Source organism: Vombatus ursinus, unplaced genomic scaffold (genome assembly GCF_900497805.2).
Source record: "Vombatus ursinus unplaced genomic scaffold, bare-nosed wombat genome assembly UNPS02014863.1, whole genome shotgun sequence".
Classification (NCBI taxonomy): Eukaryota; Metazoa; Chordata; class Mammalia; order Diprotodontia; family Vombatidae; genus Vombatus; species Vombatus ursinus.
The window spans coordinates 22,985,694-22,998,130 of record NW_020954641.1 but is presented as its reverse complement, the minus strand read 5'-3'; the positions used below and the strand labels follow the sequence as shown (position 1 = coordinate 22,998,130).

The 12,437-nt window shown below is 37.0% G+C and overlaps 1 protein-coding gene across 10 annotated transcripts in view; it reads right to left on the bottom strand.

Annotated features, from left to right (window-relative positions):
* The window catches only part of EBF1 (EBF transcription factor 1), a 460,751-nt gene that overhangs the window by 118,253 nt on the left and 330,061 nt on the right, over positions 1-12,437 (bottom strand). For 6 of the 10 annotated variants that reach the window (XM_027841850.1, XM_027841852.1, XM_027841856.1 and 3 more), the window contains exon 9: positions 2,697-2,830. In XM_027841850.1, coding sequence (XP_027697651.1) covers positions 2,697-2,830 — 134 coding nt within the window. The remainder of the gene's footprint in view (positions 1-2,696; positions 2,831-12,437) is intronic. The other 4 variants (XM_027841851.1, XM_027841853.1, XM_027841857.1 and 1 more) reach the window with 1 other exon arrangement.

Genomic DNA, 12,437 nt, shown 5'->3' with positions numbered 1-12,437 from the left:
ACTACTACTACTACTACTACTACTACTACTACTACTACTACTACTACCACATTCTGCTCCAGGCATCACATTTTAGGAAAAACACTGATAAGTTGAGGTATCCAGAGGAAAACATCCAAAATGGCCACAGAATCACAGACTTAGAGCTAGGAGAAAGCTTAGGGGCCATGAAGCCTAACTCCATCATTTGACAGATGAGAACTGAGGCTTAGAAATGTTAAGTGACTTGGCCAGGATTACTCAGCTAGGAAATGTCTGAGATCCTATCTGAATGTAGGTCTTCCTAGCTCCAAGTCTGGCACTTTATCCACTGCCCTCTCCTACCTCGCAAGTAAAGGGCCTCAAGTTATGCCAGCTGAATAGCTGGGAATGTTTTGGACGGAGAACAGAAGACTTGGGGGAAGACATGATGGCTGTTCTCAAGTAATTGAAGAACTATCTCTTAGAAGTTTAGATTTCTTCTGATTGGATCCAAATGGTAGAAAAAGGAGCAATGGGCTGTAAGCTGCAAAGAAGGTTTGATGGAAAAGAAAACTTCCTAAGATTTAGAGATATCCCAGAGTGTGACAGGATGCCTCAGGAGGCAGCAGGGTCCCCTTCACTGGAGGTTTTTCAGCAAAAGCTACATAACCACTTGCCTTGTATGAAGTGGAAGAAATTCTTTTTATTATTATTATTAATTATTATTTTTAGGCAATTGGGGTTAAGTGACTTGCCCAGGGTCACACAGCTAGTAAGTGTCAAGTGTTTGGACTGAGGCCGGATTTGAACTCAGGTGCTCCTGACTTCAGGGCCGGTGCTCCATCCACTGTATCACCTAGCTGCCCCTAGAAATTCTCATTAAAATTGGTGTTGAGTTAAATGCCTCATGAGCTCCCTCCCAACTCTAAAATTATATGATCCTGAGAAAACCACTAAGACCATTCTGAGTTAGGCCTGGGTCATCTTGTTCTAACCCAAAGTGGACAAATGCCCAATCCCATCCAATCACCAAAATGGATGAAATTTTTTAAAATTTGTTTTAAAAACTGCTTTGGAAAGAGAAAACCATCCGAATAGCATCGCCTAAATTGTCTGCATATACATACGCCATGAGCCTAAAGAGTTAGTCCAAATGAAACAAAATAATTTCTGAGATGGGATATTAATATGGAATAATGGAAAGAATGCTAAAGTGGGAGCCAAGGGCTCTGGGTTCTGGTCCTGCCTCTGCCACTAATTCGGCATGTCAATCCCTGGGTTTTAGTTTCCTCATCTATAAAACAAGTGGTTTAGACTCAATGAGATCCTTCCAGCTCTGAATCTAATATTCTAGACAATATGATGGAGCATGCAATAGGGTGCAAGAGAGGAGTCTATAGTGACATTGACTGAATAAGAGAACCACAAAATCTCAGAATTAGATGGGATATCAAGAGTTATTGAGGCAGCTAGGTGGCGCAGTGGATAGAGCACTGGCCCTGAAGTCAGGAGCACCTGTGTTCAAATCGGGCCTCAGATCAAACACTTGACACTTACTAGCTGTGTGACCCTGGGCAAGTCACTTAACCCCAATTGCCAAAAAAAAAAAAAAAGTTATCTAATCCAACTCATATCTGAATGAGAATCCCATCTATAATATCCTCCCAAAATGGTCATTCAGTTTTGCCCAAAGACCTCCAGCAAATTCACTATACCTTTTAAGACAGTCCATTCTGTTTTGGGGCAATCTAATCATTAGAAGATTTTCCTTTATACTGAAATTAAATACACCTTTATATATCTTCCACCCACCAATCCCAGATCTGTCCTGTAAGGCCAAACAAAACAACTCAGCTCCATCTTTCATACGAAAGTCTTTCAAATGCTTGAAGGTTATCCCTAATTGTTCTCTTTTCCAAGGCTAAAGACTAAGGCTAAGGAGTAAGAAAGAGCAGGAAAGCGTTTCAAGACAACTCTTTGGTGAATGTATAACATTTATATTCTTGGGCTAATCATGACCACTGCCAAAAAAGTAGGATATTGAGTTAAAATAACTCATATGCAACTTGGAAAACATTGTGGGAATAAAGCCATTTTCAGCTTGTATAGAAGCAGTCAAAAATGACTTATAGCAAAAAAAAAAAAAGTAGGGCTGAAAAGGATGCCAGACTCATCTACATATTAAATTTAATTAATATAATATATATCATCAAATGCCTACTATGTGCAAGTCACTATGCCCCACCCCACCTCAAGCAGGCACACTCCTAATGAATTTTATAAATTAAAATCAAGGTTTATATCTGGATTATTATTATCTTTAGAATGTTGTTCCTAAAAGAGAGCTTGATAATAACCTGAATCTCATGAAGTCCAGGAACTAGACAACGTTCTAAATATATTCTGACTGCTTAAGTGCCATTCACACCACCATAAAAAGTGTGTAGTGGACTTCCCACAAGATAACCATACTAGCAAGTTCACAAAGCTAACAAAGGGAAGATGGAATCCAAACCCATGTTTTGATGGTGCCAACTGGTAAGAAATTGGAAGGAGTTTCAGTAAAAAGTGTTGCGTCATGACAAACACATTTGCCTCATGCTCCCAGTCCAGAACAACTGGACTGCAATAGAGCTATTCTATGGGGTCTGATATAGCTCCATTAACATTGCACATGCAGACATTTCCCAAAACCAGACAAAGTTATAAGATATTAATGTTCATACAACACTTACCTCACTCCAGACCAGCATGGTACCAAATATGACCTGTAACCCATCAAAGAAATTGTCTCCTATGATGATCACCGTGGCACCTCCCGTAGTCCATCCTTCACTTGGACTGATGGCTTTGATACAGGGGGTAGCTGCTTTTCAATACACATGAAAAAGAGAAGAATTCTGCTGTTAGAACCAAACTTTAATAATTAGAGACTTGGTTTTTTTTTAAAGACTTTTATCTTTTTTCATTAACACAAAGCTCCTCAAGATCTCAAATACATTCTAGGTATAGCATAATATGGGACATAGTATCACTTTAGAAAACATTACTTTCAATGTTTGCATCAAAAATATAATTCATTTTTCAGCCCACAGGAAAGCTGGAAACATGATCAAAAGCAATCAATTGCTAATATATGAAATGCTAATTAAATCAGCCTTTTAAAAAAAGCCTCTCAATTCCTTCATTTTCGGGTGCAAGTTTCATTTCATGAGAAAATGTATTGATGAAAAGAAAGCTAATAAGCATTTAGCCAAATATTAGTGGAAGGAGATGAGAGAAACAGGGGCTAAGATTCCTTCTCACATCATGGTCTAAATATTTTTTTTTCCCTTACCTCATGGCCCCTCTATTCACATAACAGCACTAGAGATTTGATATGCTTAAATGAAATTTCTTTCATTTCACTTTCAATCAGATGTCATCAGTCCCATTTTACAGATGATAACTCTACTGAACAAGGTGGCTAAAATTAAATAACCCCATAAACTGAGTTAATAGTAGATACGTAAAGAATATACACAGCCCCCAAACCCTCATTTACTTCTTTAGATTTCAACCCTAGGTCCAAAGCCATAGTATTAGGTTTGTTAAATATTTGGTGGTTTTTTTCCATTTTAAAAGGCATGTAGAGATAAGAAACACTTTGTAAATGTTGTGAATAGATTGAAGGAGGTTTATCCAAATGAACATGGCACAAGTTGAATCCAATTACTGCGGGACCACTGCTTTGGTAAAAGTGGAATGGTAAAGTTACATCTTTCAGGTTCTAAAAGCAGACAGCTTCATTTCTCAGGTTTTTAATATTGCTAGCTTGCCTGTCATTCCCAGAAGTGTTTTTAATTAATATCAACACCTCAAAGTACCAAAAACTGGGAGATGTTGAGTAGGAGAGAAAATGGGACTCCCCTTTCACAAAAATCTCTATATGTCCCAGACAATTTTCCTACTACTTAAGCTGATGTAAGACCCAGCTAATTTTGCAGAAAAGCAAATAGGCAAATATCATTACACATTGTCAAATCTCACAGTTTGCTACTTTGACTTTTGCAAAAAACAAAAGAAACTATTAGACTCTAACCTGAGAGGGAGGGGACAATCACTTACCTCCACAAAGTTGTTGAATGTGTTTGATTTGAACTTGAGTTAATCTGGTAAAATTGCATCAGAAGATTTTTGTTTGTTTGTTTGTTTGTTTAAGCAATTGGGGTGAAGTGACTTTCCCGGGGTCGCACAGCTAGTAAGTGCCACCTAGCTGCCCCAAAATGTTTTGAAAAATCTAAACCAAGTGTTTAATTTTGGCTGAACTTGTAATGATGCATTTACAACCAAAACAGCCCATTTTAATGTTCCTTCCCTCTCTTCTAGCCAAGAATGAGATATTTAATGAAAGGAAATATATACTACATTCATATTCTCAAAATTAATTTTCAATTTTTGATACCATGAAGCTTGAAATCATCAAAATTCTATACAACTAAAAGGTTTTTGTAAGCACATTTCTTGGTATTAGGAGATTTAGAGTTGGAAGGGACCTTAAAAATCATCTACTTCAATTTTACAAAGTAGAAAATTGAATTCCAGAGAGGTTCCTGCCTTCCCCAATGTTGCACAGATGATAAATATGAAAGCCAGGATTTAAACCCAGATTTTCTGATTCCAAATATAGAAACTGTTGAATAACCCCAAATCAGTCACAGAATATGAATTATGGTTACAAAGCGCTTTACCAATAAACTGGAAGAAGTTTAAGAGTTTATATATATATATATATATACACACACACACACACACACACACACACACACACACACACATATATATATACACACACACATATATACACATATATATAAGATATATATATATACATATATGAAAATAACTTGGAATCACTTCAGTTTACCCTCTCCTCCCAACATCTTAATGTTTTAGCTCTCCAAATGAAGCAAATCCTTGAAGATCTTCAAAACAGGAGAGGCAAGTGCTGATTAGGACTGGTTTTAATGCAATACTGCTTGAAGATAATATTTAACTAATGGCCCCACCTAACTCTGTGGTCCTGTGATAATCCACACATAAGACTTTGTGTTGGGTTTTGGGTTTTTTAAAAATTCAATTTCTTTTTTGGGGGGAGGGGTGGATTGTCCGTTAGCATATTTCTTTTTAAAATATGTTGTCTTTCAGGTTTTTTGTTAGTCCCTATGCAAAAGCCACCATGACATGTTCATGTCTGCTTCAGAGAGTCTCCAACATAGCTAAAGCCTTCAGGCTTTAGAAGTGATGGGGACTCCTTCCTCCTTCATCCCTTTGAAAGTCCTATGGAGGAGGTAGATGTGTGTGTGTTTCAAAAAATATTTTTTCCAAGACCTTCACTGTAGTTTTCACTTTGAAAATACTCATGTTATCAAACTCTGCAAGCAACCCACCAATAATAAAGTAGCCTGCAAGCCAGCAAACAAGGAGAGAACAGATTCAAGTTTTCAGAGGAGCTACAAACACGGGTGGGGGAACAAATGAGTCAAAGCTTGTTTAATACCATCCTCTTAATCTCCTTGTAAGGAAGGCTTGTGAAAAAGCAGCAGTGCACTGCTCAGCATGTCCTAACTCCACACTTGGCAACATGCTAGAACCCAGCTAATAAACTTCGCTTCATCTTACAAGAAATACATAGAATCCTTGCAGTTCTCAGAATCATAAAATTTTAGAGCTACAAGGGGGCTTACAGATCATTTAGTCTATCCCTCTCATTTAATAGATGAGGAAACTGAGTCACCCAAAGTCACCCACCTAGTTAGTGACATCCTGACACCTAGTCCTTTTCACACTAGACCAGTTCATCTCTTGATTTGATGTCATGCACCTAATAACACTGATTAACTACTTCATCCATAAAAAGAAGTATTAACCAGCGGACCAAGTCTCAAATCATCAGATTAGGCCTGACTTTCAGAAAGCAGTGAGAGGAGATGAACAAATCCACACATCTCCTTCGTATCAATTTTTCTCTCCTAAGGATACTGTGTTTTTGAAAGCTAAGTTTGATTTGGCCTGACAGTGTTTTTCGTTCCTTAGTCTACCAAAATAGAGCATCAAGTGTGTAAGTTAGAGATTAAGAGTGGGAAGGGAACTTTGAGGTCACTGAGTCCAACCTCCCTCATTATACAGTTGAGGAAACTGAGGCACAGAGAAGTGAAATGATTTCTCCAAAGTCAAAAAGACAGTGAAGTGGTAGAACAGGATTCAAACCCAGACTCATAGTCTCATACTCTTTCCAATGCACTTCACCTCAAGGAATAAAAAGGGAAAGAGAAGTCAATCTGAAGATAACAATGCGCATGGAACTAATGTGTTGTTAGTGGATCCTGGAATCTGAGGGCTCAATGGTATTTGAAAAAAACTTGCTCAATCTAGGAATTGGACAACCAGTAGGACTCTTTTACCAATAAGACACAACAGGATCGAGAAAGTCAATTTAAATACAAAATTCTGTGTTGATGGCAAGTCCTGACTTAATAAAGAAAGGTTTTTGTTGTTGTTGTTGTTTTCTCTCCAAATTTTTATCACCATTGTATTTTCATACTTTTGGTGTCCACAGCACATTGTAAGCCCAGCATTGCTGGTTCTAGATCTCATTAAAAACAAAAGTTTCTTTGTTGTCTTTTGTTTTATTTCCCCCAGCCACCAAAGTAGAGGAGATTTTCCTCCCTTCAGACTATGACAATAAAATGATTACCCCACCACGGTTTAGCATAATGGTTCTGAAATGCTCATGGCATATTGTAGAGTTAAAGTGGAAATTATTAGGTAGCTCTTCTTTGTTATAATAATGATCACTCCACAAATAAAAGCTCTTCTCCCAAAGGTACTGCAAGGCACAAAATGCTAATTCTGAAGATTATGTGCGAGCTTTTATTAAATATTACTATGCCCTGCCTGTTTGAGGGCTTCTCTGCTCTGATTGCTTTATGAGTGCCATGTTAATGTCATTCCCATCTCGCTAGCAGCAGGCACACATTTTAGCGTTTGTATGAGAGTTGATCAAAGGCCACGTGCTGGGGGAATTGCTGAGAAAACACGGACAAGCGATAAAAATCTAACAGATTAATTGGTTTAAATTTCATTTCAGGGTGTTGAACTTTGGCTTGGGACTCTAATACTACACTATGAGTCAGGGCCTAATTACCAGATTTCCAATTTGCTTCTGAACAATGGTTGGGGTAGGGGAGTGGGGGAAAATGTGAGGGAAAGAAAGAGAGAGAGAAAGAGAGAGAGAGAGACAGAGACAGAGACAGAAACAGAGACAGAGAGACAGAGAGAGTGAGAGAGAGAATTTTTTTTTTAATTTACCACATCTAGTATATATTTAACAACTAAGGTCCTGTGTGGAGAAAATTGCACAGGGAATATTCTCCATCACCTGTTCAACCTTAAGAGTATTTCTATCTCCTTTAAATAGCACCAGAAGACGGAAGAAATAGCAGATACCCACAGCAATATGAAATTTTTTGATTTATAGAATCAATGGTATATGATTCAAGTGCCCACAAATACACATTGGAGGCATCAGGCTCTTTATTAGCAAACTGAATTTATAAGCTGTAACAGCATCTCACCCTCCAATAGAAATGATCTATTTCATTGATATAAAACCGGGGCCAGGAAAGCCATGTTTACTTCAGAGTTTATGGGTGGCCTTGGGAATAAGGGTTAATTGAGCTCAGAGGTACATGCCCACTGAGGTGAATTAGTGATGTGTGCGGCTATCAGCAGGGTTCTGGGCCTGCTCTTATTTTTACTTCTGAAATCTCTTTGTGCTGTGATTAATATCTGGCTCGTTTCAGTGGCTGTAAGAATGACCTGGTCAGCGGTCCAGTATTTATCATCAACTCTAGGTCTACCCTCTCCTATTCCAAACAGAAGGTTTTGTAACTATTGGTGCTTTATTATAGGAACCCAAATTTCTTGGTCTGTTTTGTTCTTGTGAAAGAGACCAAAGTAATGTGTATCCAGTCACAATTGTTTTTAGAAATTCTGAATTATTCCAGTCTAAGTCTTGTTTCCACAAATATAATAAAAATAAGTCTGAGAAATAAATTAACTTTTCTCTTCTGTGTATTAATATATTCAAAACTCTCCAGTATCCAGTATGCCCATAACTGAAATGGCATTAAATTCACACTTCTACAGATGTACTATGTAAGAGAAAATGATACTAAGAATGGTGACTTGAAGGTATTGAAATGCCTTGCACAGTATTGTTGCACACATTAGGTATTTGGCTAATAAATTTTTATTGTATGAATGAATGACCCTGAATGTCATCTAGTTAAGGGACAGAAGAGACTGTCCCCTTAGCTTTCCTGTGAAGCATATTTTATTTCAGCCTAATTTTTTTAATTGGTTAAGGTACGGATGGTAACTATTAACCAGAATATGTTGATCTATCATAGCACTGCATTCTCTGATAAGGGAATCATAAGATTACGGGAAGTCAAACTTTCGAAGGAGATTTTTGTTTTGGCTGACATGTGAGGCTATATTACTGAGTAGGTGGATTTAGGATTAATCTTTTTGGAGTAGATAAACTGAGACTTGCAAAGATCTTTCTTCAAAGTTGAAGGGTATGGGAGGAAAAGCATCTCATCTGCCTTGTATGAAATCTGATAATCCTAAGGGAAAACTTTCTGGAAAAAAAAAAAGAAAAGAAAAGACTAATGCTATTGGCCTAAATTTCTGAGACTTGGCAGAAAATTTTGGGAAAACCATGAACTCAGCTTCCTCCTTCTGCTTACTAGTGACAGACCCTACATAAAACCCGGGCTAATTTTATTTTCTCTCTTCAAATTTCAGTAATGCTGTGCTTAAAGGCATACCTACTCTAGGGATTAGGGGGAAAATCACACACTTTGGATTGAGTTTTACCCATTAGCATTGCATCTTCCTGTTTAAACTAAACAATTGTATTTGCTGTTTATTTTAGTAAAATGATGATTTTCCTGCCTGCTCTCTCAGTAACACTGAACAACGCTTTCCCCTTCACCTCTGACAATAAGCAGTCACTGGGCAGGAAACAGGGAAAGAAGGGGTTTGGCCCCATCCAGGAGATTGGCCCTATATCTTTTTAAGCCACATGCAGGAGGCTGCTCTATTCTTAGGTCAAGCATCCTCTTACTGGAAGCATCAGAGACAAACTCCAGTTGCTATGACATCATTCCAAGAATGGAAACTACCTCGCCCTACGTCCTGGCCCTATTACATGCAAGACTTTCATTCAGAGCAGCCAGAAGAGTAGACTCTCATTCAGCTGTGAAAAAAATCAATGGTTCCATCACTCTAAATTCAATATTCTGCACAATTTACCATCTAGGTAAATTTGTATCAGCCTATCATTATGAGGACAATAAAATTCCTCTTGCTGATATTTCTTTGATGTTTTTGATCAATTGATACTGTGTTGCTGCCACATTCTCCTTTCTTCTGTATTTCCTTTCATTCAACCAAGATTAGTGTATCATTATTTTGTTGGGGTTTCAAGTCTGTATTTAATGATTTGTCTACTAGGATGTCTACATTCCAATAAATAAATAATATTTGATATATATTTATTACTATACATGTAATATATATGATATGATATATATATCATATACATATGCATACATACATACATACACACAGATACTATTTAGCTCTTAAATTCCAGTGGAACCAATAACTATACATATGTTTGCTTGTATTCACCTATGCATGTTTTAAGGTCACTATTTTGAAAGCAATTGTGGTATAGAGATTTCTTCACTCTAGATATAGTTATTTTTACAAATATTAAATGAGATTAAGAATTTCAGGGACTTTAATTTTGTATCTCCCAGTGACTTCCTTTGCTTTGACAAGATTAAGCATTATCACTAAATGGAGAAAAGAAAATATACTTGGTATATAAAGACATAGATTCAAAATTGGATATAAATTCAAGGAAACAGTATGACTGTAAGAATCTGTACACTGTTAAGTTTATTGTGACAGTTTCCAAGTTGCAAAGCAGGCCATTTGCTAATTACACTTCATGTCTACTTCCCAGTCACTGTATTCCTTCCTTACTCTATTCTGGAGCAGTAAAATTTCTCTTCAGTCTTTGTAGAAACATCACCTCACTTGGGAGGTTGGGGGTGGTAGCAAGTGAAAATGGCAATGCAAAAGATTCTAGACAAAGCAGTTTTGGAGTTCTGAAGCTGTCTGCTACCCTAGAAACTAAGATGGTTCCAGATACAAATTGATTTAACAATTCAATAGCAAAAATTCTTGACATTTTGATGTACCTATAACTTCTAAATTGCTCTTGAAAGACTTGTTGAAGGCTTTTCTGATTTAATAACACACAACATAGTATTGTTTCATAATATGTGAAAATTGTTTAGTTAAATACACTTTAGGAACTCAAACTTCTTCAACTCAAGAGGGTTTGCTGGTATTCTAACAGTTTTCTGTCTCATGTTCAAATCCAAAATTATGAGGTACAAATATGAATTCTCTCTCATTGATGGCAAATATGACCATCAATTTTGATTTCCTACTTCCTATTCTTTCTTTCTTTCTTCCTTTCTTCTTTTCTTCCTTTTTGTGCTGTGATTGTCAGCAGCTCTATGGCAAAGCAAAGAGAAAAGTAATGCTGGGGAGGGGAATGAACCCTAGAAATGAATTATTCATGCCTAAGATTGTAATATTTGTTGTAACAATAGTAAATTCACTTGCCTCTGATTGTACAATAAGTAAATAATTCTTTTCTTCCTGCCATAAGGAACTTTCCTGTGCAAAAAGTATTTTTAGCCTAATTTTCCTGTAAGGAAAGTTAAGGAAAGTGAAGCTATGAAAGAAAGGGAGGTGAAACCATCTTCCAAAATTGAACTATCACTACATGAAAGAGAAAACAATTTAAAATTTAAAAAATATATACATATATATGTAAATACATTTTGTTTCTTCAAAGAATTGAGGCTCAGGTCTTTATTCACCTCCAGATTTCTTTTATAAATCAGAGAATTAGACCCCTCCTGGGTCTAAAAAAATCATAAAGTCAAATATGAACAAGTCTAGTGGAAAATCTGCGACGTTAATCTTGGCCAGAGTCATATTTTTAACAGGCGTTGAATTTGCGCGCCGGATTATCCAGATGGCCATACAAGAATCATCCTGATAGGATTAAGCCTTTATGCTGAACTCTGTTCCATCTGTTCGTGAAGGTTGCCTTTCCTTATCTAAATATAAAATTTGAAGTCTTCCTGTGCCCAGGAGCATGACTAAACTCTAGACTTAAAAATACAGATGCACACAAACAATTCCATGTTTGATTAGCCATATCAGCTGAAGTGAGCTCACTCTCCTACTGTCAAACATATTAGCTTTGTTGTTTCTCTGAAGAACCTAAAAACTATGCAGGGTCTATATATGCATTTTTCTTCCTGTTTAATGCTAGAATCCCTTCAATTCATGAGGTCATGACACTGGTACCCATTGGTATATGTAGAATAAGTATATTTAATAGATCATTTTATATAGTATCAAGGTTGTTAACTCTGATGTGACTTTGGTTCAGAAAGCTAAGCAGGAAAGATATTTGTATGTTTTAGTTTCTCTCCTTGATCACAAACACCAAAAGTAAATATGGTTTTATAAGTTACAGTATTACAGAATGAACAGAAATTTTGCCATGAACAACTCTGTATTCCTCCATTTTCATTGGGTTTTCTATATTTGCAAAGCACTGTGGGACATAAAGAATATTGGCTTTATGTATGTGTTATTGTTGTACTTATTTAGCTTTCACAAATCTATTTCACCAGCTACCATGAGACAGCAAGAAGGTTGAAAAATTGGTCTTCGGTAGGTTTCTTGACATATTATATATATGTTGCCAACTGAAAAGCCATTGTCCAATGGAGAGTCTTAGGATTCCAAGCCCTGAGCCAAATAAATAGGAAGGGATCTGGCTCCATGCCTCTCTAAAAGGCAGCTCAATCAGTCAGGAACTTCCTAGACAAATATGATTCATTAATAAATAAGTGAAAGAGGTGATGGAAAAAAATTCCTTAAAAAATAAAGGAAGATAAGGGAAGGGGGAAATGAGGCTTTGGTTGAGGGAAAAGGGGGAGGAAATAGTAAAGGAGAGAGGAGGAGGGCAGGGAGGGGAGAGGAGAAGAGAAAGGAAAGGAGTTTTTGGCTGCGGGGGAGTATTTCCCTTCTATTTGGAGACAATTTTGTCTCCATATTTATAATGGCATTCATATGGTGATAGGGCCAAAAGACTTTGGACTGCATTTTAAGCAATAATATGAGATCTTCACTACATTTTAAAGACCAAGAGATTCTTGTCTACTCTCAGCAATACCTTTCAGAATATCATCTCCTTTGTTTCTGTTTTGTTTTGGGGTGTGTGTGTGTGTGTGTGTGTGTGTGTGTGTGTGTGTGTGTGTGTG